At 42.6% G+C, this 27,394-nt stretch overlaps 1 protein-coding gene across 5 annotated transcripts in view; it reads right to left on the bottom strand.

Annotated features, from left to right (window-relative positions):
• Nucleotides 1–2,108: 2,108 nt before the first annotated feature.
• The window catches only part of LOC124955433 (proton channel OtopLc-like), a 31,120-nt gene continuing 5,834 nt past the window's right edge, over nt 2,109–27,394 (bottom strand). The window contains exons 2-12 of one of the 5 annotated variants that reach the window (XM_047509873.1): nt 9,717–9,982; nt 7,676–7,923; nt 7,439–7,603; nt 6,915–7,153; nt 6,655–6,830; nt 6,222–6,383; nt 5,819–6,085; nt 4,486–4,736; nt 4,277–4,410; nt 3,945–4,180; nt 2,111–3,767 (exon numbers count right to left, since the gene is read on the bottom strand). In XM_047509873.1, the coding sequence (XP_047365829.1) occupies nt 3,471–3,767; nt 3,945–4,180; nt 4,277–4,410; nt 4,486–4,736; nt 5,819–6,085; nt 6,222–6,383; nt 6,655–6,830; nt 6,915–7,153; nt 7,439–7,603; nt 7,676–7,692 (1,944 nt within the window). In that variant the 5' untranslated portion in view covers nt 7,693–7,923; nt 9,717–9,982 and the 3' untranslated portion in view covers nt 2,111–3,470. Of the gene's footprint in view, nt 3,768–3,944; nt 4,181–4,276; nt 4,411–4,485; nt 4,737–5,818; nt 6,086–6,221; nt 6,384–6,654; nt 6,831–6,914; nt 7,154–7,438; nt 7,604–7,675; nt 9,431–9,716; nt 10,083–27,394 lie in introns of those variants that run through there. The other 4 variants (XM_047509874.1, XM_047509872.1, XM_047509875.1 and 1 more) reach the window with 4 other exon arrangements.

Raw genomic sequence — 27,394 nt, 5'->3', positions numbered from 1 at the left:
TTGTTCAATAAAGCTTATCTAACATTATCACAGGTTTAACGTTTTTAATGTCGGCAATGACGATATATTTCCAATCACGGATATTCTTCCTATATCCCAAAGAGACGTCTTCGTTGAATGAGGTTCGAGCATGTACGAGGCAACGTCTCTTCTTGATAACGAATAGCCGGCCTTTGTATGAGCGGCGCGGTTCCTGACGTCATGTGGAGGCCGATCGATCGCTTCAAGATCATCTCGAATACCTTTTCCAGTCGCGACGCATTCAAGAAGAAGCATCGGGCAATACTTATCAGGCCGCAAAACGAGAACTCGACGAGCTGGCTTCTAATCCGGGCATACATAGCGAAAATTACATTCGCGAACGTCGACCGACTTTTACGATGGCCCTGAGAAAGAGTATCGACGAATGCGCGACGCACACGGAGAATTTTTCTCTTTCCTTTCCTTTCCTTTCCTCTTCTTTTCTTTTTACGTTTAATCGCAGGACCTATATACTTTTCTCATTAAAAAGGCGATAACTACCTTTCGCGGTATATTAAGTAATATAAAAATTCTTTTTCCTTTCCTCTTTTCTTTTTTTGCGTTCAAATACGTTAGAACGTAAAATAATTGGAGAAAATTTGCAAGCTCGTAAACCGTACTAGGCGGAAAATAGGACGCCCGTGGGGATAAAAAAAGAAAGAAAAAAAAAAAAAAAAAAAAAAAAAGAAAAAAAGGAGAAAAAGAAAAAAAAAGAGAAAAAGATTTTTGGATAAATTCGTAAGACGCTCGGTAGCCCGTGGAACGACGTTGATTTTTAGGGTAGCTTCCCCCTTCTTGGAGAATTTCGTTTCGCGACACTCTCAGGTGCGTACCCACTGGAAATATTTACCTGAGCTCGAGAGATGGAATATAAATACGATTTTCGTCGTCCTTGTCGAACGCGAAAGGATGCTCGGTTATCGGGCAAAGAGGAGAACGGGGACGATAGAGGCGAGATAGGGGAGAGAGGAAAAGCGAAGCCCTCATTTCCTCCGGAAACAGAGGTTCTCTCAACCCCCACAATGGTCTGGCATCCCGCCTCGTCTCGTCCTCTTGCCACCCTTCTCGTCTGCTTGCCCGATGGCGGCAAAGGCCAATCGAATTAAATACATTCTCAAGAATCGACCGATCGACCATCTCCCTTCTTTCCATTTCGATGTTATTCACTAGACGAGCATCCTCCGCGAGTCCCTGTGGCTTCTCTTTAACGTTCGCTCGAACCACTTGAAACTTTGCCGTTCCGTCAAGAATGCGCTTAATAATCGGCATTAACTGAAAAAGGTCGGAGCTCCTCTCCGGGCTATTAGGTATATTTCCTTACGAATCTTATTTTCCATCCTGTCTACGTTTAAGTTTTAAAAAGAAACTAAGGCGATATCGACGACATTTACGTTTTAATGCGGAAACGTGTTCAGATTTTCGGACCCGTTGATCGTCTATGGTATGGAGTACTTAACGTATTATTTAAAAAAGTCTCCTCGTCTAGACCATCCATTATCCGTAGTACCGATAAATCCGATGGGCGTTCGAGATCCCGCTGTTTGGCGGATATATCAGGGTTTCCTCGGTTCCTCGTCGTTCTTCTTTTTATCCATCGTTCTCTTTTCCATACACCTGGAATCAGCGTAGGTTGTTGGCAGGGAGGGTGTCTCGGTACACCGATAAATCGTGAGATTTCTCGGTGTGAACGGCCGAACGGGCGGTTTGTCGACCCGCTTTCGCCAACGTCAAACATATAAAACGTCCGGGAAATCAAGGAAATCCTTCTCGAAGGAGCTTTGCATCGGAGAAAAAGAAAATAATTTTTACGACGTACGAACTACGAATGCTTTTTCCACGAAGACTTTATTCCAGACTACGGTGCATTGCATTTGAGGTTTGAGGGAGAATTTCTCGAAGATCAAAATGAGAAAACATTATGAAAAGTTTTGAAAGAAGCACGAAGAAGAGAAATCACGCGCGAGAATGGCGATAAAACAATCGTGGCGATGGCGGTAATGGCGATAGTTCGCGGAGTTTAGCGCTAGTTGAGCTACGATAAATTCTCGTTAGATGCTAGTGGAAAAGAGAAAGAGAGAAAAAGATATAGGGGAAGGACACTCGAACGACCCTTCTACAACGTCGCTTTTCGAGTTCTTTAGCGGACCACTAACGAATTCGAACGATTTCCGACTTTTCTCGGACAGCTACTTTTCGTTTTCTTCAAACGAACCCTTGACCAGGACTCGACCGAAATCCGAATCAACCGTGCTCGAAAGAGCAACGTTAGATATAGATCGAGCCGAATAAAATCTTGGCACGAAGGGCCAAGAGGGAGAAGGAAATCTCTAATGGGAGGTACTAATGGAGATGCTACCTGAATGTATACTCGGTGCAAGGAAGAGGGAGGGGGGGGGGGAGAGAGAGAGGGAGAGAGAGAGAGAGAGAAATAGTTAATTTATGTAGGTTAGTTTATAAGGTAGCCGAGAAGACGTACTCGTACAAGGTCGAAATTCGTCGAAAGCGGTAGCACGGTAGAACGACGGCACGGAGAAGCGTAGTTTGCAGTAGAAGCGCATATACAGTATTCTTGGGCGGACGAGTCCGAGAGCACTCGATGGGCTAAGTAAATCAGAGGGCTTTGGCCGAGAGAAGCCGGGTCGCCCTCTTCAGGGCCAGAGAGGCAGAGGTGCTAGGAGCAACACAAAGGGTTGGCTAAGAGCTCTTCACCGGGCACACTCGCTCTCTCCTCGTCTCTCTCCGAGTTAGCGAGCATCGGCTACTTCTCTTGCTCTCGGACCGACTTGCTCCCTTCGTGACGTGATTGCTACCGAAATGTGTTTACGGCGTAAACCGTATCAAAATGTCGACGTTCGCCATCGTTCGCAACCTCCTACGACGCTATCGTCCTTCGTCCCTTTTTTCTCGAGCACATCGATAAAACCTACTAAGGTCGGCCTTCCGTCAATTTCGAACCATTGCTATCCTTCTCTTTTTATCTCATTCTCATCGAGCCTTTCCACTCTCTTACTTTTCTTCGTCGTCTCGACTTTTTCAAAAGAGGGCCAAACTCCTTCCCTTCTCTCTTCTTCTATTTCAGTGGACGCGATCTTCGAAATTGCGGCTCGCCCCGTTCCCTTTCATCCATGGCTGACTTTTCACGGGAAGGAACGAGAAGTTGTTCTGCGAGGGGGAGAGAAAGCACAATGGAAATGCGTTTGCTCGAACTCGCGCAATAATATTTTTACATTTTACATTAAAAGCTTCGAACTCTGCTACGGTTTAAGATCGCGAATGATCGACGAACCTGTTTTTATTTTATTCGGAAAGGTTAGAAAGAAAGTAGAGAGGTTTCTTACTGTTAAAGGGAAATAAATTTCTTTCTTTTTACACCGAAGATATTTTCAATTTAATACGTAGTAGAAAATATTTGCTAGCGACTACGTTATAGATAGAGAATCGATAGCTTTTCAACAGAGTGTACGAGCGTTTTCGTTGTACGGTCTGTACTTGTAGCAACTCTTCCACACCTCGAAGAGACAAATAGCGGAATGGAATCGATAAAAGATAGCGAGCGGCATGGAGACATGGGTAATAATGGTCCAAGCCCAGACACCAAACAAACGAAGATGATCCGGTCGTACACCTGCACGAGACTTCTCCAAGGTATTTACCGTCCATAGAGCTATATTCACGACGATGAGGAACGTGATCAGTTCCTTGCCCGGTTTCTCCTTTCCAGTGGTACAACGCCGTCGCCATGCGATCTAAACACGATACCATTCGTGGAATCAGAGAGAGAGAGAGAGAGAGAGAGAGAGAGAGAGAGAGAGAGAGAGAGAAAGAGAGAGAGAAAGCATCAAAAGAAAATTTTCCCGGACTTTTCTCGCGATAAAATCGATGAAATCGACGACAGTCTTTGAGCACTTCGAAAAGAGACTTACTTTAACGAGTAAAGTTTGACAGGTGCTCTGCAACAAAGCTAAGAAATCCGTAATTAACGACAGCACCCACATCGGACCCATGGTTAAGAGGCTACCGACTATTCCAAAAAGACAGTGCAGATAAATTCCAGCCTGAGCTGCCGTCAAAAGGGTCGAATCTAGTCGTGGCGCTTTCGACGATACTTTTTCCTCTAAATTTTGAATCTTCCAAGCACCGGATATCGAAGCGGCTACACCTGTTGTACGTAATATCGAATCATCGAGATATCAAAGTTCGATTAGATTAACGCCATGAGAGATTCAAATTTGTTACATCGGTTAAAGTCGATTACCTAAGGATAAGATCGCGGCTTCTAGGGCAGTAACTTGTTGTATCGCCATCTTGTGCTTTGCTTCTTTCAGAACGAAAAACATGATCAAACTTAAAATTGTAGCAGCTACTAAAAGTATTCCACCAAAGAGGCCTCTGAAGAAAAAGGAAATGTTACGTCGTTTACGGATTAATGTTTCATTTTTCCCTTAAATTTCTAATAAATAATACCTATGAGCACTGGTGCAATCGATACTAAGTCTATGCATCGATCTTGCCGAATTTTCACTCTTCGTTTCGGTTCTTTCGTCCGTTCTCTTCCACATTTCGAAAAGTATTACCGAGCATATCAAACTGAACTCGATCGTGCAAGGGAAGAGAAAAGGACTTGCGTCGCTTAAAAGCGATTTCAGAATCCCTTCGTCGCCCTCGTATGCGTGGCCCAATTGATCGATCTCGTTGTGTGTTTCCTCGATGAGAGCCTGAAACCAAAGGTGTCATACAAGAAGCGTATACAGAAAATCGTACAAAATTTGGACGCTCTTTATTAATCGCTTTTATATCAATCAATTAGGAATTAATTTTGATCACGAGAATCGTCCTTCTTTCTTTCTCGTTTTTGCGACATACGTGTGTATATATTTTGTCGACACACACACACACACACACACACACGTATGCATCAATTGCTATTCATGTGACTCGTGGTCGACACGAATGCCGAAAGTTCATCTCGCTTTATCGCGAAATTATTATTTTCAATATCGATAAGCACCGACTTCGATTTCGACAAACATCGGGGTTGCGGGCTTTGCTTTATAAACGCATGAGACTTGTTTCCGATATTCATATCGAATTGAATACCGATAAATATTACGTTCGATTTCGATAAATACTAAATTCGTTTAATCGATTCACATAGGTATTAAAAGCTTATCGATCATGGGAAAGTAATTTGAGTTTTGCATTTATTGGTCGAACCTTTGCCTCGTATTTTTATCTTTTCTCGAACGAAGTGTTCTTACACATTCTTTCTCACAATTTCGAATTTTTCCGATCGAGGGCGGAATAAAACAATAATCTTCTTAAAATATTTCTAAACGTAACATTTTTAAAACGTAGCATTGGTAAAGCCATCGGAAGGATTTTACTTAATGTTTTTCGAATTAGTTTGAATTACTGCGCTCGAATTACGTCATATTGATTTGGACTGAGAGGAGGCGTACGAAGTACTTCATTATTCGCTGTGGAAGTAATGATATGTTGATAATATGCGCATCCATGTTGTACACTTAACGGATAACGTATATCGAAATTATCGTTTATGCGTGTAGGCATGTAGGTAGATATATAGGTATACGAAAGGTGTACCACGTTCCCTAATGACTATTAACAGAAATTCAAAGTAGAGATAGTGAATTGTAAATAATTACGATGTAAATCACCTGAAATCGGGATCTTTGAAAAGAAGATAACATCGAGCTACTCGTCGATAGAAAAATATAGGGGGGCGGGGGGAGGGGAAAAAGAAAAAAGAAATAGTAGATAGGTGTTTTTCACTTACCTGAAGCCACTCGCAAAGATTCGTCGCGATCATATGCATCAGACCTAATTTTGCGAGTGCTCCGAGTCTCACAAATTCAAGATTTTTACTGTTAAGGAATATAAAGTGCATTTGAGCTGTGATCAGGAGTAATCTAGCGGCTGGTGTAATCGCCCTGAATGGCCCGGAAGCTATTTCCGCCCCAATTTGCAATCCGGTAAATACCAATGAACCGGCACCAAATCCTACAGCGCCGAATCTCAAACAAAAGCTTCCATATTGTTGTGCCTGAGAAAAGGAAAAAGAAGAAATCCCTACTTTGCTCTCTTTCGTTACTACAAATCTATATGTTCGAGCTAACGATGAGCAAATGAGTGGTAGTACGTTAATAAAGAATGACAAAAAATAATAGAGGGAATTGTACCTGGGTAGTGTGAACACGTGTACCCTTTTCATCAAAGGTAAAGGTCTCTTCCTGTCTTTTGCCTTGCAGTATCAGCTTTTTTACAGCTTTGTCTTTCAGCATGCTGGCGTACATGGTGATCACGAAAGTAACGCTTCCAAGGTAGAGGTATAAATAAAACCCCTGAAAAGTCGAGTTCCGTCGTATCCTTTGATGTATGGCATTTAAAAAAAGTACAACGGAGAAAGAGAGAGAGGGGGGGGGAGAGAGAGAGAGAGAGAGAGAGAGAGAGAAAAGAAGGAATATTTAACTTTTAGCCTCAACGTCGCAAATTATCCAATTTTTTTTCTCTTTTCTTTTTTCTTTTTCATTCGACCATTATCAAATAATTTCCACTGCCATTTGATTCGTGAAAAGGAATAGAAAAGAAATGGATAAGCTTGCTTCGACGTACCTGATTCAAAGCAATCGGTACTTTATGACTGATGCTGGCTGTAACTGGCAATGCGAATCCTATCACTATCAACAATTTGGCGTAAAGCATGCTTACGGTGGATACCAGTTCTCTCGGATGTTTATGTTTTGATTCGTGCGTCGTAGATTGCGTGACTTTCAAGATTGGTGCTTTTGCTAATGTAATCGAGAACGTTTACATATCTTTTCCTCGAAAAAAATAGAAAAAATATTCTGGGAAAAATGAAAACAGATATTTACCTTTATCGACGTCGAGAGCGTTCAAAGACGCGCAAGCCGTATTGACTGGCGTTAATTGTAAATAATTTGTTCGCAACTTTCGACGATCATCGTCGGACTGATACTGATCTACGTGTTTTGGATTCGTACGGAGGGATATCGGTAGTCCTACGCTCGGGGCGTGTCCTTGCATGAAATCCTGATCGTGCGGCATACAAGAAGGCAACGACATATTACTGCCTATTCCAGAAATAAGCGCTCTGCCGATAGATAAATGGAAAATCTTATATTTTCGTTTGCACGTTTCACCTTTGCATGTCTTACGATTTATGCACTTTCTTTTCCTTTTTGTCGAAACGTACGATAACGTAAATCTTGCTTTGGTTTATGCACGTTCTACGTATGTATGTTCAAAGGTATAATCCTTTTCGATATTCGCGCGGTGTTTCGACGAGACAATTTGAAAGGAATCGAAGAAGGATCGATTCTCTTTGCGAGATATGTGTATACGTACGTATTCGAATAAGATCATTTGATAACGTTACCCTAGGAGGCCTCGTTTGTGATGGATGACGGCGTTAAATCCGTTGCTTTCTCTTCTTGGACCGTTGTTTCTTCCATGAGAGGAAGGCAAATACTTGTTGTTCTCTATTTCCGTGGTGATCGTCATCGGGTTAGACACAACTCCCGTTGGTTCCTTAAATTCAGAACTTTACAAGTGCCGAGGTATTAGTAATATGTTATGACTTGTAACGAATAATCAATGAAAATTTGCGACTTACTTTGCAACGTTAGCCATTTGCTTAGATAAAATGAGTTACGGATTAATATTTACGCACGGATGCGAGAAGGAAAGAAACGCGTTTAAAATTCTCCCCTTTTCAAGCTCTCTCTCACCTCCCCCGCCCTCTCTTTTCTTTATTCGAAGGTGGCGCGACAATCGCTTCCGATTATTCACCGACAATGCGTCAAACTTTTCAGGTTGGCCGTGCTTGGATGAGGCCAGAGAGGATTCGCCTTCTGACTGAAACTTGGAAATTTATTCTCTAGTAAATTCGCGAGTTTGAATTTTTAGCAGGGAGGCCAACTACTTTCTCTTCTTCTTCTCCTTTTCTTTTTTCCTCTTATTCGTCCTTTTTGTCCTCTATTTCGAAGTCACGCTCTTAATCGTTTCTCTCGAAATATAAATCGAGTGTGCGCGAACGTAAAACGTTATTTTCTTTTTTTTTTTTTTTTTTTTTTTTTTTTCTTTTTTTTTTTCCTTTTTAAGTATATCTCTTTACGTTAACGAAATACAAGAGAAGGTTGGTTTATCGATGATAATTTGCACGGCGTGTAAAACTAGTCGATTGTGTCGGCGTTAAACTGACAAACTTTTGTTTAAATCGCTCTGAAAGGATCCTGGAAACTGTGACGTTATCATCAGAAACGCGTCACGGAGCGAAATGAAACGAGCATTATAGACGCGTAGCCTAGTTTGTTTCTGCTGCGGAAAGCGGGAAAGGACGATCGCGCACAATTCTCTTTGCGAAAATTAAGGAAACCGTTTCTATTCCGACGTTATAACTTTGCTTACTCGTTATCTTTGGAAAAAATCGAAGGATCTTATTCGGAAGGAGTAATGAAAGAAATACGAATGAAATAAAAAGCCAGAGGACAAGTCTTACTTCTTCTTTGACCGTTTCGATCGTACTCGCACCGATGATTCCTTCCACCGGCGAATGAAGTTTCGTTTTACTTGCACATTTTATTAGCACTTTGTAAAACGAAGAATGAAGCGATATACATATATTTTAAACGCATTCGTTTTACCGGAATATTTAGCAGAAGCAGAGATAATCGATAACTCTCGATTGGACAAACGCGTGTAACGTTTCGGTCGTTTCTCGAAATTATAAATTTCATTCGGTCGAGAGAGTATCGTCCTAATGAGTTATCGATAATGGCGGCATCCTTTTAATTTGTGCACCGAACGAAACGTGAAAATCGTTGCTCTTAAGCTAAATAGTACGAGTTATTCTCGCTGTTACGATACACATAAATACGATCGACTTTTTCCCATAAAGAGGTAGATCACAAAATCGAATATGATTTGTCTTTCTCAAGTCGAGAGTTATGGAAGAGTAAAAAGTATCGTTCCTTACGAAATTCATGAGATTTCGTCGATTTTCGATAAAGTCGAATGACAATCGGCAAGAGGAACGCTGAATTTTCAATGATATCGCATAGATTTTTATAAGATCGTACCAGTGGATTTCGCATGATTATATCAGACTGTTTTTAGGCAGACTTTATAGGACGATCTCTTAAAGGGTAAGAACGGGCGAGTGTTGGACGTGGACCGTAAACCGATAATGACGTCTGCATCATGCTTTGCTCGCGAGACTGCCCGGAATATACATATTTGCCGAAACGATTCGAAAATTTAGATTGTTCCCGCTAAACGATACTAATTGTAAGCATTGCCGATACTTGTTAGCGAGCCAAGGCTCGATTATCGTCCGTTCCTCAGTTCGTACATCGTCGTACGTAATACAGACATACGTTTCATTTATTCGGAAGAACGCGAATTCCGTTCCGATCCCTCGATGATTGACTTTCTTGCTTTGCTCACCTCTCTTTCTACTATCGTTTAACTCGAAATTACATACGGTCAAACATTCGTCGCGCCAAAAATAAAAAGTTCGTCGAGAGAAACTAATCAATTTAAGCCATCGACGTGTTCGAGAATCTCATAATGTTAGATGGACGGAGAGTTAACGACTGTTTCATTATTTTCAATGGAAAAACGACGAAAGAAAGAACGTTGAGAGGCCGACTTACGTTCAGGTGAAACTCGGTTCCTCGATGATGTTCTATGGAGCGAAATGGATTCTGAAGAGGAGGACGAGGATGAGGAGAAGGGGACCGAGCAACCGGAAAGGAGTTCGTCGCTCATCCGCGTTGCTCAGCTAGAAGAGCCATCATCCTCCATCGGGTTCGACTGCGATGGCGGCGGCGGCGGCGGTGGTGGCGGCAGCAGCGGCGGCGGCGGCGGCGGCAGTAGCGGCAGCGGTGGTGATTCCCTGTTTCTGGGACTCCTCGTCGTCCTTGAAAGAGAGAGAGAGATAGAGCTCTTTCCTGGGGTGGGGACCAAAGCGATGGAAGAGGGAGAACCGGAAGTGCCCGGATATGAGTTTCCGGCAAGGACAATTTGCAGCGCGAAATTGAATGATCGACTTCGATAAGCGGTCGAAAGAGAGAGCGAGAGAGAGAGAGAGAGAGAGAGAGAGAGAGAGAGAGAGAGAGAGAGAGAGTGCAGGTCCTATATTGGGAAAAGAGGGGGAAGGAGAGAGAGAGGAGAGATAGAGTCGATCGTGACGACTCGAAATGTCGCTATTACGATGATTCGTTAGCGTCATTACCGCCTGTCGCAAGAACCGGGAAAGAGGGCGCGCTCGCGCGCATACGAAATCCATTTGTCCTCCGTTAATTGTTATAATCGCGGAGGTACGAGCCTATTCGCACCGGACAGAGCTTACATGCTGATCGGGGATTCAAAACATAGCCTGAAGCTAGTTAGCTCTTTCTGTATATCGCCGAAAATGATCTTCTTATATTGTTATCATTCGCGAAAAATAAATAGCATATAGCGTATAATAGAGATTTTCCCTTCATTCGGCCAAATTTTCTTTAGTACGGGCCATGTATAAAAATATATCACTGTGTGCTAATAACATGTTTACACATGTATCGAAGATGCGAAAAGCCAATGGCGTCAATTTTCTCGTTGCTATGATTATTTGTAAATAATAAAGTTTACAAATAGTCTGCTTGTCTGTACGTTAAACGAAAAGTAATTCTCGATTTAGATAAATATTGAATATCCATTCCATGTAATTATCATTATTACATGGTTGCTTTTAGATAGACCGGTCAGTAGCTTTTCACATTTTTGATCATACAAATATTATTGATACGAATTAATATTTTTCGTTGAATAAGATCAAAGGGATGACACAAGTGGTATAATAAATGAAACGGAGGGTGAAACTCCATTGTGCATCGATTTTTTCTACAGGTGTATCTGCTTATATGGATAAAAAAGAAAAAAAAGAAAAAGGTTAGAGAATGTTTCGACGACTCCGATTTCTTTCTCTACACGGAATAACGATGACGATGATGCAATATACATATTTCGAATACGAGGCAACGGACCGAACTTGATTTGCCGGATCACTGAAATTGTTGATGCAACGCGTGCCGTGATTGTGTCGTGCGGAAATAAAGGTGAAAGAGAAATAGGCGCTGGCACCGATCGACCGACGACCGCTTGGTTGGCGCTCTTTCGATCGTCCAAAAACGCTCGAATGATTGCGAGAACCGAGTGTCATTTTTGCACGAACGATACGCGCCGTTATAAATCGAACCGCGAACGGGCTATTTACCTGTCCTTTCTCACCAACGTCCCTGCTCTCTCTCTCTCTCTCTCTCTCTCTCGTTCTTTTTCTCTTTCATCTGTACATCGTGGTCAACGCAACCATCACTGGCCACCAGGCTCCGCGATACAGAGAGAGAGAGAGAGAGAGAGAGAGAGAGAGAGAGAGAGAGAGAGAGAGAGAGAAAGAGAAAAGAGAAAGCGGCCATACGGCCTGCCGACAGTTTCATTGGCGGCATCTATTGGAAAATTTATTCCAATATTTTCAATTAAAGTTAGACAATGCTTGGTTTGATAACGCTACCTGCTATACGCTGTTCTAGTTTACCGAGAGAAAAATAATATAGTACGCGCGAATGATCAGGAACCGCTTTCAGAGGCCGTCCGCGGTTGCGTCGTCGACAACGACGACGACGACGACGACGACGACGACGACGACGACGACGACGACGACGAACGAGAGGAAAAGAGAAGAAAGGAGCCCTCCGAGCGGAGAGAGAAGCGAAGTGGTAGTGGTAGTAATCGTTCTATGCCAGTAACTACCGAGAACGAACGGAAGAAGAGGGTGGTATTGGTTGGCCGTCGTCGAGTTCTCGAACAATACCCGATTTTGTTCGGTTACGTAGCTACGTGAGCAAGCTATCGACCAACTTTTTGTTCGATCGACTAACGTAATTATAATTCATCCCTTTCGCGGTATTGAGCCTTTACCTTCTTCATACGCAAACGAGAAATTGTACCTACTTTTTCGTCTATCCATAAACTATATTATATAACGTGATTTGCGTGGTGCAAATCGTAATAATATCGGCAAAAATAGAGAATGATGACTTTCTTTGTAATACATCCACGTATTGTAGTACAACTTGTTTTACATTCAACACGTACATAGTGTTGCGTAACGGTATAAAGAAAATTGTACATACTCGTATTATCATTCGCTCCGTTTCAGATGCGTGTACCTAATCTTCTAGACGAAATCTGCCAAAGGATCGATTCCAAATACGCGTCCTAGCTTTTGAATGGAAAGACATCGACGTCGACTACTGGCAGGATATTTTGTAAAAGGACACCCGGTACTTTAGTCCGCCCACGCATGGAACGATAATTAGATGCCTACCGGCATGGCCGCAAACGTCACGTGGCTGTCACAAGAGCTGTCATCGCTTCCTGTTAGCGCCGACGTTCGCGAACAACCGAGAAGGAAAGAGAACGAGAGAGAATGGTCGAAGGTACGATAAGCGAGAGAGAAGGAGCGAAATACGAGAAGCGTAGAGAAGCTTAGTAGCGCGAACTGGACGATACTGTGATTTGCTCGGACAGTTCGATCACCGTTCTTCGTATACTTCGACTATGGTCTGTGTCAGAGTATTTTCTGTCCCTCCACGGGTTCTTTCACGTAGAAATGTTGAGAATGCATCTTTAATGACGTTCGAATGTTTTCCTCAATTTTTTCTTCTCGAAAAATCCTAATGTACATATCGTTAAGTTTCAATTTATTGCATTATTATCAATATGCGTTCTTTTCAAACAAATTAATACCTTTGGAAATGAAAGAATTTCTCCGCATGTCTTTGGATAAAGATTATGAGTTGGTAGATAGACGGAATAAACCTATATATTAAGAGAGAGAGAGAGAGGGAGAGGGAGAGGGAGATGGAGAGGGAGAGGGAGGGGTTGGAGGACGGGCAGAGAAGAGAAGTAAAAAGAGAGCCGACCAATAATATGTTACTGCGAAAAGAAGGAGAAGGGAAAAGAGAGAAACCGAATGAACGTACCGAGGAGATAGATGATCTAATGAAATAATAGGATCCAGCGAGGCAGCCACCGAGTACGGCGAAGCAAGGGTGAAAAAGACTGCCCGAAGTTCAATGGAAACGCGGATGAATGTCCTCGCGTGGAAAGCAGTCGTCGGTACGGGTTTCGGGAGAAAAAACGAAGCCTCTGGCTTTAATACCACGCCTGGTGCTCACCACTTTGCGATACAACACTGTTTATAATTGAAATCGTCCCTATCTACCATTCGTTCTGTCTTTCGATTTCTCTCCATTATACGCACTTATCGATATTCGCGTCTTTATATTCTGCTACCTACTCGCGCAGTCAATTATCCTGGATTTTGCGATAGAAAATCGTCGTATAAGGAATCCTTGAAACTACAAAGAAACTTATACGTATCTCCCTTTATTTGAATTATATTCGATATCGAAATTGTGCGTGACTCGTGTATCCTTCGTTTCGAAAGGCTAGAGAAAAGGATTCCAGCGATAGAGGCTCAAGTAAACGTGCTTCTGGCTTCGTATAGCCTGGGTCTTTTAAAGAATCCGAAAGAGTAAGAGAGAGGAATAAAAGAGGGAAGAAAGATAAAGTTCGATTTACGATATGCCGTGCAATTTAATACAGTGCATTTCAATGTGTTTACGGTTCGGTGCGAAGCGTTCTCGCGAAATTGTTAGGGATAAACTCGTTGCTGGAAATGAGCGCGATCGTGCTCCAAGAGGAACCTTTCGAATGAGTTCGATGTCAAAAAAGAAGCTTCGAAATAGAAAATCTGCGAAATTGGATATCTACTATCGCGTATTACAATGAGTCGTTAGATTACGAATCTGTAGATCAAAAGAGAAACAATTTTTTGTCAATCAGGAAAGAAGGAAATTCGTGAAACGATGTGGTTTCGTTTTATGCTCGGCGATTGAAAAGTTGTTCTCTGTCGGACAGGCGTGGTCCATTTGCGAGGTCACTCGAACGACTCTTCGAGCGGCCGGGCGCTAGAATTTACGTTTCCGTTTTCACCGATGGACGATAGACGAACGATTCGTTATCGCTATTCTTACCGGCCGAATCGGACGCGTTACGCGCGAATTTCGATTGGCGTTTAAACGGAAAACGCGGCCGGTCCACTCTTGGGGTCTCTTCTATTCAGAGAAATCCATGCTATTTTATAACCAACGAGCGATGCGATTAGCGATCTCGCCTTCAACGAGATTGAATCGTATAGATGCGATCGAAAGGGAATTGAAGGGTATTCGTAGAATAGAAAAAAAATCTTTTCGTTTGGAGAATCGAACGAGAAAAAAAAGACAAAATAGTATACGATAATGAAAGGAAAACTGGAAACGTCATTGCAACGGAGGAACTCAGGAGAACGTTTATATTATTCGCGTCTGTGCCTCATTCGCGAATGATCGTCATTGAGATTCGTTATTATACGCCCAGACGCGTAATGATTTTCATACGATTCTAACAGCCTAAGAAAGTTTTGTATTTTTTATACGAACCAAGAGAAGAACCCCTGCTTGATTTTACGCTGAATTTTCTCCCGACTTCGTTTATTTCCGACTCTTGCGGAAATCCGAAAAAGTCGTTATTAGAGGCGACGAAGGTCGTCGGGAGGAAATAGAACGGTCTTACTACGTTCCTAAAATCTTCTCGTTAATTTTCGGATCTATCCGCTTTCTCATAGGGAATCTCCGACGGCTCGAGATAGCGTAGTTGCGTGCAATAGAAAAGGAACGAGAGAAAGATACATATAGAAGGGAGCATATGTGAACAGAGTGGAAGGGGAAAGAGAGACGGTGCATGCCCTGGTAACGGGGCTCGAGTAAACTGGTAATACTAATGCTAGTAGTAATACCTAATAGCAGCCCGAAGCAGTGCCCGAGCCCGACTCCTTCTAAGTGAATTAACCTCGAGCTAATCTCAAGTTAAGTAAACCCCTAAGCAGACCTCGAGTGATGCATACCTACTACTTCGTACCAACGCCGCACCGGTCCCCAATCTCCTTTCCCTTAACGCGTTTTCTCCTACCGTATGTCTGACGCATAACGAAAGGATAGAGCGAGTTTATCGGAAACGACTATGAGATAATAAAGCTTCTTGACTTTGAGCAAAAATTCTTGTCGAAGAATATTCGATCGCTATAATTCCCTTTACAACGTATCATGGCGAAAATTATAAAGAAAGGATATATACGATATATAATATTTCGCCGATGGAAATAATTATTTTTGAATGTTATCTTTATATCAGGTCTTAATGAATAAATCAAACAGCTCTCTTTTCCCGAAGAGTTCTTTATATATGTGCCCATTTCTTTGCGATCTTGTTACCACTTTTTTTCTCAAAAGAAATAAAAAAAAGAAAAAAAAAAAAAAAAAGGACTTTATTTTTATTCCATCAGACGCAGCCGCTACACGGCTGCGTTATACTATCGCTGCCGATATTAATCTCTCTCTAATTTCATAGTAGCGGGGAGACTTCGGTAATTAACGACGGCGTTGAATTTTTTTTTCATTTTTTCATTTTTTCTTTTTTCTTTTCTTTCTTTCTTTTTTTTTTTTTTTTTTCTATACTCGCGACACGTGCCGCTTGACGTGGAAAGAAGCCAACATAGTATACGTACCTGCTAGCTGCGTTAATCATCGTCGGTGCAGGTGACACGCTTGGCCAGTCTTCCTTTTTTCCTCGCCTTTTCTTTCTCGCGGTATCACATTTTCTCTCTCTCTCTCTCTCTCTCTCTCGCGCGCGCGCGCGCTCTCTCTCTCTCTCTCTCTCTCTCGCTCTCGCTCTCTCGCTCTCACTCTTTATCGCTCGAAAATAATTCGCGATAAGGAGTCACAAGAGTAAAGATCCGTAACGACATACCTCTATGAATTGCTATTGGATCATTGCCCTTAAATCGCAGCAAGACCGTCTTCCCTCGTAGATTAATAAATTTCGAATCGTCGACGTGGTTACAGATCGTGCAGGTTTCGTCGACAACGAACCAAGTTTTATGGAACGGCTCGCCTGTCACGAAACCCGGACGTCTGCGTCCATGCTTGCTTCACTTTTTCTCCGCTTTCTTTATTCCTTCTTCCGCTTTCTTTTCTTTGCGACTTATCCTCATAGGACCTCTCTACCTGGATTATGAAAAAACATGGAATCTTGTAATATCGATCTTCTCGGGGCGTCTACGTATTATTGTGTGCCTTACGTATCTAGTTACCGTTTTTCTAACGAGAGGAAATAAAATGAACGATGAGAGACGATGGTAGCGTGGGTGCCATCCCGATTTTCTCAATCGAATATCATTTGATCCGTAACGAGGATCGTTTTTATTTAAAATTAAACGAACAGTTTTAGCTCTTACCTATCCTTTTTCTCTTCTCCCACCGTAGTAGTTTAAATTAAACGCTCGATCGATCGTAAAATTCAACGATTTATCCGAACAACAACAATTATAGAAACAAAATATGCGTTCTCGTATTCCCCGAGCGCACCTCCCCGATTAAGAGGACTTACCTGCTACGTTCACGCGTGCATAATTATTATTGATTCTATTACATCCCGGTGGTAATACGCAGTCAAATTACGCTAGTCGCCCTATCAGCGCGATCGTTACGCACGACTCGCATTTAATTAGTGCTTACGATATTATGTCGGGTATGCAACAAAATTATAACCCGGCGATCGTTAAACATTCTGTTTTGTCGATTAATCGTTGCCCTAATGAACTTGATAAGCGCGCCCGATATATGCACTATTATCGATGGCCTTTTATGACGCATCTACGTTTTGACGTAAATAACGGATATTCGTACGATACCCGTAGGTGGATGATTGGAAAAGGCGAGAGGAAAAGATAGAATGATCAAATCTTTACGTAAAATTTATTTAATCGGGGCTGATGAATGGAAAGAAAAAGAAATGGATGAAATGTCTGAAATGAAAATGACAAGAAACCTAATGAAATTACAATGTTATTTCTTTGAAAGATATATCCCAGGGGGAATGTGAGTGGTTAGATTGCGAGCCACTGTAGCATAGCATTGTTACAACCTTGTCCAGAGTAACTTGTGCTCGGTGGTGACAATTTCGTACCAACACGAGTACGGATACTCGTCACGTATTCGTATGCGTGCACGAGCGATTACGAGAAATAGTGGTAGAAGATCGTGTGCATCCTATGCACCCATACATTCCAGTCGTAACTGTGCTCTTTTTCCATAGAAAAGCCGTCTGTACAGAGAGAGAGAGAGAGAGAGAGAGAGAGAGAGAGAGAGAGAGAGAGAGAGAGAGAGAGAGAGAGAGAGAGAGAGAGAGAAGGAGAGACAGCTTCGTGAAAAGCGCAATTTGACAGGGCATCCTATTAGTAGACGAGAGAATATCGGGGAAAGGGAGACAGCGGCAGGGAAGCTTAAAAAGGCGACTTCATAGTGCCGAGGATCACCGAGAATCGGCAAGAGTGTGAGTGCATGCGTGCGCGCGTGCATAGATCGAGGCGTCAGCTAAAGCGCTCGTTTTTTACATTAAGCGACTAAATTTCCTTCCCTCCGGCTATAGTGAATATTCGCCCGAAAAGCGATTCGATCGTTTCTCGTCCTTTGATTTCGTTCCCGCCTTCTTTTTTTTTTTTTTTTTTTTTTTGTTGTAAGCGCGCTACACCGAAAACCTGGCATTTCGCTCTGGCTTTGGTCCTTCTCTTTGGTACTACTTCGATCGATCTTGTTCCAACGAGACAGAAGTGCAGTTTTGACAATTGTCTCGGACTTCATAAAAAATTTCTACTCTTTTTAGACGATTATTGTTTCATCGATTATCCAATCGACAAATTTTGATAGGTGCACATTGCATAAATATATAGAAATGGTTCGTTACGTATATAGGAAATCGTAGAGAACCGGTCAGCATGGAGAAACGACGCGATCGCACCAAAGTTCGACCTTTATCGCCGCTTGTCCCGAAGGCATCGTGACGCGAAACAATGCGACAGCGTCCTGTAATTATGTTAAGTACACCGGCGGAGCATGGAAACTACGGTGCGCCGACTAAACTACCACCGCGCTCGTAAGTAGTTTGGTTTACAGAGATTCGCCCTTGTATACAGGATGGGAAGGACCGGAGAAGGACCGAGAGAGTGACGTAGAAGGGGACGAGGGAACGAGTGTATATTGCAAGCCAGCCTATAACGTAACGCTGTTATGGAGCAGTACAACCGACCGCCCTTGTGATCAGACAGTAACTAGCTACTCCATTCTCGCATACATACTTAATATATAGGTTGAACGGGCTACCACTTTCCTTTCTACCTCCGGCTACAACGATCCGTTAACGTGTTTTTCGTGTTTTCTTAATAGATTTCCATCCTCTTCCTCAAATACAATCGAAACGTCGAATCGTCTTTTCTTCCTATTAATGATTTTTCAACGTTCGTTTTTGTGCTCGTTAACATGTACTAATGCCTTTTACTCGAATAAAGGATAAAACAATGAAAATGTCATTCGAGAGGAAATGAAACTTATTTGTGAAAATGTAAAATATTATTCTAATCTTCACAATTGACAAAGCTCGCATAAACTTTCTAGGGTACTTGTAACTTTCGATTGATGTTGCATATTACATATGCATATATCGATTAACTTTCGTATTCGTGATCGTTGCATAGACAACATTACTCTTCACTTTTCCATCGGAGGTGCTGGCCGGTCGAATACGTCGGTCCGCGTACGTTTATACAAATGAACGTGTTTCACGCTGACAGATGACACTAATGTTTCTCGATGACTGAATTACATCGATGACAAAATTACGGACCGTGCATAATCAGAATTGAATGACATTTCAACCGCAGTAAATCCGTTCCGTTACGTAGATGATGCCGCCATTTCAGTGGATGCGGGTCAACGCAGTCGTGAATTATGAAATATAATATAAGGTACTTAAATAACTTGTTAGAGTATCTTATAAGGGAACAAAGTATTTTGAAAAATTTAAAGGTGTTCTTAATAGGTATTCTTAATCATACGTTATCGCGTAAAGTCGTAGGTTGCTAGCGTAAAATCAGTGGCTAGCATTAAAGCGATTCTTTCTTCGCTTGCGAAGGCTTGCAAAGACGTAAAAAAAGGGGCCGTCCAGAAAGAAGAGTAACAATTACTGGTCGTGCGTAGAGAGAGAAAAGGAATGACAAAGCCGCGAAGAGGAGGACATTGATGACTGACGTATCTGTATTCCACAGTGATGGCAGACAAGCACGTATATCAAATAATTAGATTGCAGACTGAAACGTCAATAACCATGTCAAACCATTACCCGTACGAGACCCTGTCGACCGGTTCGACGTTGGTCGGTAGAACGGATCGGGTGATAGCTGGTTGGCTGGCCGCCTGTCTGCCTGGCTGCTTGCGAATTTAACCGAGTTAGCAAACAACTCATTTAACGAAATTAGGGCTCGGAGCATCGCTTAAAATCGTAGAAATAAAATTACGTTCGGAGCAAGGGGTCGATCAATCGGTCGGTCGGTCGGTCGGTCGGTCGGTCGGTCGGTCGGTCGATCATTCGGTTTTACGTCGGTTGGACGAGAAAATTAAAAAATATGAAAATTCATGTTTTGTCATATGAAAAACTTCTTTCTTTCTTATTTATTCTCTATGTTTCCTTGAAAATTATTTTCTCCGAATGAAAGCCACTCTTAAAAGCGTCCTTTTATCTCGGAGAAGAAAAGTTTACCGCCAGGTTCTAGCGAGAAGAAGGCGTTAAGAGCGACGCCATTAGGTTAATAAATATAACGGCGAGTGTCTGGCAGCAAGCGTGATTCCTCAACGTACCGGACAAGTCCCGCGGTCTCGTTATAAACGAGATGAAGAGCGTACCTATAAAGACGACCTTTCAATCTTTTTCATCGATCCTCTTCGTCACGGTTCCATGATCATCACCAACGTCGTACGCGTATAAGCCTAGCCTTACCCTCGAGTTTACAGAGCGCCGGCTCCGTCATCCCCCTACCTATTCGCTCCCTTCTCTTTCTACCTCCCTTTCCCACTATCTCTATCTCTATCTTCCTTTAAGGTCTGCAATATCGTGCGTTCCTATCTGTTAATATAATTTGCAAAAACGTAAGAGCAAACAACGATAAATCGAACGCGTGGAATGAGTCGCGGAACGACGAATGAATAATATATATGTGAAAGTAATGCAAAAGACTAGGGAACTAGTCTTCGGTGCGATTCAAAATTCAAAGGAGGAAAGAAGCTTTGTCGAAAAAGATAGAAAGGAAGAAAGAATTTTCTATTTGGTATTCTCAAGCAAAAAATATACTCGAGATACTCTCTGATGTGACAGCTTGAAGCATTGACCTCGGTCAGATCTCTCTCTCTCTCTCTCTCTCTCTCTCTCTCTCTCTCTCTCTCTCTCTCGGCACGTATCTACAATGCTCGCGATCGAACCGTCGTCGTCGTCCTCGTAGTTGTTCGCGTGGAAGCGCAGCGTAACGCTTCCGGCTGGCTGACTGAAGTCGAGTCGAGGCTGACTGCTCTTGGTGCTAGTCGAAGGGTCGGAGGTGATGCTCTTCCGAGGTCGCTCGTTCGCGAAGGGAGGAAGAGTCGCAAGGCGAGAGACGACGAGAGACAGCGAGCGGTTTAAGGCACCCACACGTCGGCGCACGCCTCGTTGCTCTCTCTCTCTCTCTCTCTCTCTCTCTCTTCTCATTCGAACTAGACGCGAAGGGTAAAGCGGACCGAGTGAACTGAGCGATAAGACGGATGAAACGAACGAACGAGGTGAACGGCTGCCTCGAGCACGCTTCCCTCTTTGAGGGTCCTCGCGCGCCCTCGAGGTCGAGATCGATTTTCACGCGATGTTAATCGTCGCTAAATCCTGAGACACGAGCTTTGCAAACGAACGAGACGAAACGGTACGACTAATATATTCTGTTGAATTTAAAAAAGACATTTTCAATGGAGAAGAATATGTGTCGTCGTTTCTAATCGCAGTATCGATTGAGTCCACGAGTTAAACATTTATATGAATACAATTCGAAGATACGAGACGTGGTAATAATCGAAAAGTTTCTAAAGGATCGCTTCAATTTAATAAGTTTGGATCAGTGCGATCGTATACGCGAGTGTACGCGAGTGTAGAAGTCGAAAGCGACGATCCAAACGATACAAGCAAGGGTGTCTATAAAGTTGCACGGTGGTTGGTTCGAAGGAAACGTCTGTTTCACCGGCGTCGTCAAACGTCGGAGAGCTCGGCGAAACAATGCGCATTGCGCCTTCCGTTTGAGATACGATTCGTCGTCGGCGTCGTCGGCGTCGTCGTCGTCGTCGTCGTCGTCGTAGTCACCGTCGTCGTCGTCGTCGTCGTCGTCGTCGTCGTCGTTGATGTCGTCGTCGTCGTTTGGTTGGTCGCTCGCTCGTGTACAAGTTGCCGTCTGTGTTACTACTGTGACCGCACACATTGTGCCTTCGACGTGTGTATGGAGAGACGCGTTGTTCACGAATACTAGCTCGACACGGTGCGCATCGACTATCATGACTTTGCCATCTGACAGCCTTCTCTCCTTCTCCTCCTAACTTCATTGTCTCTGCTATATTGAGAGAGGGTGTATGTGTGTGTGTGTCTGTGTGCGTGTCTATGTGCGTGTACGTAAGTGAGAGAGAGAAAGAGAGAGCTTGCATGCGCGTCTCTTCATGTGTGCGTTCAAGCTATATACGTCTATGCCACTCGCACGTTCTCATTGTCACAGGGGGGTAACTTTGAAAAGCAATGTCCTTCTGGACGTTCTCATTTACATGGACGATTTCCCGCTCGAAAATTAGAACGATGCGGCGCGGCGCCGAAGCGATAATTGAGACGCGCTCTCTCTCTCTCTCTCTCTCTCTCTCTCTTTCTCTCTCTTTCTCTAGTATAAAGCAATATATTAAGAAGATACAAGTTAAATTTGTACATTTTCTCCTTCTTTTCTTTCCACTTGTACTCTGATTAAACTGTACAATTGACAATGCATATTTATATTTAATCCTATTCCCCAGTGTGCGATCATTGATCTGGATTAAAGTCACACAACCGTGTTTCGTGCTACGATTCGTTGATTGCAGAATAAAATTTAGACAAACTTGTTTTCCAATATTTGTCGTACGCGTTATGAATTTTTACGCTACTCAAGCTTGTCCGAATATCGAGCTAACCTTTTATTTTATTCTTTTGTTTCTTCTTGACTAGAACGTTCAAATGGCAAATGTTATGCATCTGATTTGAGAGTCATACATGTCGCAGGAGTAATGGATAGATTGTTTTTATAATTTTACGAGAAACACGTTCGAAACCTCACTGATAGTATATACGATAGAAAAGTAATAATATTTGTAATTGATACATCCTATTGTTGTGAATTTCATTAATTGTTACATATCGTCAAAGTAAATTTAAATGTTAAAATTTCGAGATTGTTACAATTACGCATATTGCAATATCCGAGATTATTAAATTAGCTTTAAAGTTTCATTTTAATTTTGACGGACGTAAAGTTTTCACGAACAATTTCATATTTTTATGCGAGCTCATATCCTTGTCATTTATCTACAAATTTAAACGTATAAAACGTATAAGTGGAAAAAATAGAAAAGGCGCTCTTTAAACGTTCAAAAGGAAAAAAAAACAAAAAGAAGAAAATTAAAGGACAGATATATATTTCTTTTTCTTTTTTGAAAAGAAAAAGAAAAAAAAAACATAGACGCTTGTTCGGTTCGAAGCGTTCGACTTTCGATACTTTCGTTTCTTTCTCGAAAGCTTTATTGTCGTTCCTCCTTCGTTCTCCTTCTCCTCCGATCAACGAAAGATCCTCTTCCTTAGAGTTTCTTATTTAATTAAACTTCACGAAATAGACTGTAATGAATTTAGATACACCTTCCGTCTTCCGCCTTTTCTCGTCTCTGAGATTCCATTAGGAATTACTCGATACTGGATAGGGATATGCTTCGAGATTAAGGCGACCACAGTAGTGTAAGTCGATATAAGCCGAGGAAGATACGGAAGTGGAAGTAGTTACGAACCGTTATGGTCGACCGACGATTTTTCTCCTTTTTATCTCTGGAAAATTCATTACGCGTTTAATCGCTTGCATATTAATTATTTTATCGGATTAACGCGGTATTCCGAGTTCACGAAATAAGTTGTCGGTCTTATCGCGATTATTATTATTATTATTATTATTATTATTATTATTATTATTATTGTAGAACGTTAAATCGTATTAATACGATTCACCAAGATGATTTAATTTATTCGCGTCAGGAACAAAGTTTCTAAGAGACCCTGACAAAAGTATTGAGTCAACGATCTGCTTGTTACTGAAACATTCAACGTCCCCATGTTTCTTTCATTCTCATTGAACGACCGCGTAATCGTCTTCATACGTTACTGCTTCGCTTTGAAACTCGATTGCTCGCACGCAAAAGAGGGGACGATGGAGTACTTGCGTTTGAAAAGCTTGAAAAAGACAGAACGAGGAAGATTTTCGTCTCTCGCTCTTACGTCCTGTTCGTCCTTTCGCATAAGTCTCTGTCGTTTCCATTCATCTAATATCGACCGTGAAAGTAGCAAGCGACGAAAGAGAAAACTGAGATAGCGAAGGAAAGTCGAGAAAGGAATAAATTCGCGTAGACGTCCTGGCGAAACAATTTGATTGCGATTTTCTCTTCTCTTTTCTTTTTTCTTCTTTCACTCCTTTCTCTCGAAATTTTCGACCTACGTATCCAACGTTTTTGTTTGCCTCTTCTTTTTTTTTTTTTCTGTAATTTTAATTTAAAGAAAAGACGCGTTTGAGTGATTCGCGATTCAAGGTCGACGGCCGTCCATTCTCCTACTCCTCTTCGTCTTTTCCAATTAAAGACTTCGCTAAAGTTTCTGTAACTGCAAAGCATCAATCTCTTCCACTAGCTTGCGAAAGAGCGGGTGCGAAATACTCGCCAATCTAAGTTCTCGTTGACTTTAATTATGCGTAGAGACTACGTCGATCGCGCGAGTCGACTAAAAAAAGGAAAAGAAAAAGAAAGAAAAGAAAAAAGAAAAGAAAAGAAATTCAAGTGCCATTAGAGGAGTATCGATGACCCAAGTAATAACTCGAAAATATTCTCTCTCGCGTTGTTTTTGCTTCTTGCTGGAAGGAATCGATACTCGTATTTTCGGGAGAAAAAAAACACGTTCAGAGAATGCGAAACAAGGGAAAGAAATAGGTACGGGCTAAATCCGCTGGTCGAAAATATCGCGACGATAACTCCAAGGTATACTACACGTGCCTATACCACCGTGTTTGGAAACACGAGAAAGATAGAGAGGTAGGACGTGGTAGGGGCTGGATGGTTGCAGGAAGAATAAAAAAAAAAAAAAAAAAAAAAAAAAATACGTAGTAAATAGCAGCATAGCCCACGGCAGGAGTGTGCAACGAGTCATGGCAACGATCGTAAGCGATGTATAGTATCGTGGCTTTTCTCTCGTTGTACATACGTATATGTTCGCTGGATGCGCCGAATATCCGAGTGCTCTAACCCGAAGCTTATCGGGATCAACGATCGTTTAGAATTGCTTTATCTAGGGGGGCTTAAGCGTTAATTTTTGCGAACGAACTAGGTGACCCGCGTATGCGCATTGTTCCACCGTTGTTACTCCGATTTACGATTTCGAGATCTACCTCGAATTTACTGCTCGAACCGAATGATTTTTCTCTCCCTTTCTCTCTCTCTCTCTCCCCCCCCCCCGATTCTCAATGATGTTCGAATCTACGAATCGTATACCATTTCTCGATTAAAAAATATCGACGAGTTCTTGGAGAAGGAATTAACGATCAGTCCGCTCGGCCGTCGATGAATCGAACGACGAAGCGAAAGGGGCTACATCGTTCCACAAGGTCAATTTCATCGGGACACGCAATTCCTCCGTGCATAGCAGCACGTTGAAAATCGTTGGATTCGAAGCAACGTTTTCCACATATCGACGATTACAGGCGCGACTGTACTTAATGAGAGACACGGCTAATCGCTTACGGCTCGGCGAACGAACAAGCGGTTAATGATCCAACGTTACGGCTGGATTATGAAGTTGAACGACGCTCGTGATCGCGCCTATATGGCCGGCACGTGCGCCTATGTATTTACGTATCTAAATAAATGTAGATGCGTATATTCAGGTACGAGTGTACCGCAGAGCGGAACAATTTAAAATCGTAGAACCGCGATGTTTCCCAAACGCCAAAGTTAATGAGCGAGAATGAAACGAACGTGGTCAGAGTCGCCGATCGAACTTTAATCATTTATTAAACATGCCGCGTCATGAAACTTGGCAATTTTCCTTAAGAGCCTATCGGGGAGATCGTTAAAGTAAAGTCTAGGTAAGCATATCTAATTCCTCGAGAATTAGCTGTTAAGTACCTACATACGAACGAAAAGAAGCACGTACGTCGGCAATGAGCTTACGAAGAAATAAAATTGTTGGAAGATTGCGTCAAACAAGGAGATACGGTAATAGAGTGATATTCCTAGGAGAGAACTCGGTAATCGTAACTATTTGGCGCGGTAAAGCGGTAATCGCTGAGCGACGATTCTCCGCTCGCAAAGTACCGGATCAAGATCAATTCTCTCTCTCTCTCTCTCTCTCTCTCTCTCTCTCTCTCGCTCTCTCCTTCTCGCATGCGCACTATAATAGGGATGACCAGTCGAAGGCGACCCCACAGGTGCGGCCTAAAAAGAGTCAGCCTAAACGGGGATTGAGTACACGTAAATGGTCAGAAGGGTCTTGGTATGCATTGCGGCGTTGCTTGCGTATATCCATTATAATGCGTTCTCTCTTTTTATCTTTCACGCACGTTCTCTCCATCTCACTCTCTCTCTCTCTCTCTCTGGATTCCTATACTTTACCGTATTCAGCGAAAGAGATTTTCTGCCGGATGGTTCAGCCGCTATTACTCGGGTGCCAGCTCGACTACCCTCCTCGTCACATACGCATATACGCGCGCGCGCGCGCACACACACACACACACACACTTTATTTCTCTCTCTCTCTCTCTCTCTCTCTATTCCCATGTACTTCTTCTTTAGGTACTCCCGTTATATAGAAAGGGTATTTACCAGAATGGGATTCCACCTCTCACGTGCTCTTCACGCAAGCCAACGCTTCCGTTCGACGATGCATCGTCGAGCATTTGTGGCAGGTAGCACCCGCTTCGAGCGCAATTCGTTCACGTTTATCGAGAATCTTTCTTTTCAGATGGGTTTGCACCGATCATCGATCGGGTATCATCGAGTTTCACTATTATTAATTCGTTTATTTTTACTACAGTTGGAATAATTTCGATAGGACGCACAATCGGCACGTATGGTTATAAGTTCTCGGAGGGGGAAATATTAGAGATTAGAGGAAGATAGGAAAACTGGACTATACGAGAAGGCGTTCCTTTCGAAGAACGATCGACGATGCACGTGAATGGTAAAGCTCGAAGCTGGCAACGACAAATCCAAAGCGAATTGCCGACCGACGAATAAAATAAAATTTTATAACTCTTCGAGGCTTCGCTTCTAATTTGATCCTCGGTCGTTTCCGACGAACGCCCAGTTGGCCGTTCTATTAGAGACGGAAGTGGGGAATTTAATTTTTTGCGCTTCGAATCGTTAAGACTCACGATTTTGGCCGCTCTTGAAACGATCGTTGTGAGTACCGACGTACTTTGTCCTTCGCTCTTACCAGAAATTCTCCTCGTTTGCCAACGAGCATCGTTATTTTTCTAATTGTAAGTCTGCTTAGGAAAAAGAAAGTGAAAGAGGGGAAAAAAGAGAGGAGTATTATAATAAATTTCGAAGCTAACGATTCGGTGATTTTTACACGAGACTACCGAAGAAGATATCGATATGTACATAATCAGGAAGGCAATTCGGTGCATTTGTAAAAAGCTTCTCCTCCTTGTTGAATTCAAGCGCGAAGAAATATGGTTATCGTGGCACGAGGCGGAATTTATCTGCGAAATCAATCATCTTCTGAATTCAACGTTGCTCCTACTTACGTTCGAGTTCGAGACGATTCGACGGTCTTGACTCTTCACGGTTCCTTTCACGACACTCTCGATCCCTTTCGAGCCAGAGGAAAATACATAAACGAGGGCGGACGTATGCACGCAGATAGGATAGCCGGGCGCATATACTTCCCTGCGTATAACTACGTACTACGTCGAATGCTCTTCTATGCTCTTCCCTTTCGCTATGTAAGAATCGGTGCGAGCTGTCGACTATATACCTTCACCGTCGAGCGATATTCTTCGGAGAATGTTCTTCTAGACGAG

This window comes from Vespa velutina, chromosome 18 (assembly GCF_912470025.1).
Source record: "Vespa velutina chromosome 18, iVesVel2.1, whole genome shotgun sequence".
Classification (NCBI taxonomy): domain Eukaryota; kingdom Metazoa; phylum Arthropoda; class Insecta; order Hymenoptera; family Vespidae; genus Vespa; species Vespa velutina.
The sequence above is the reverse complement of the archived record's forward strand: the minus strand, read 5'-3'. Positions and strand labels throughout refer to the sequence as shown.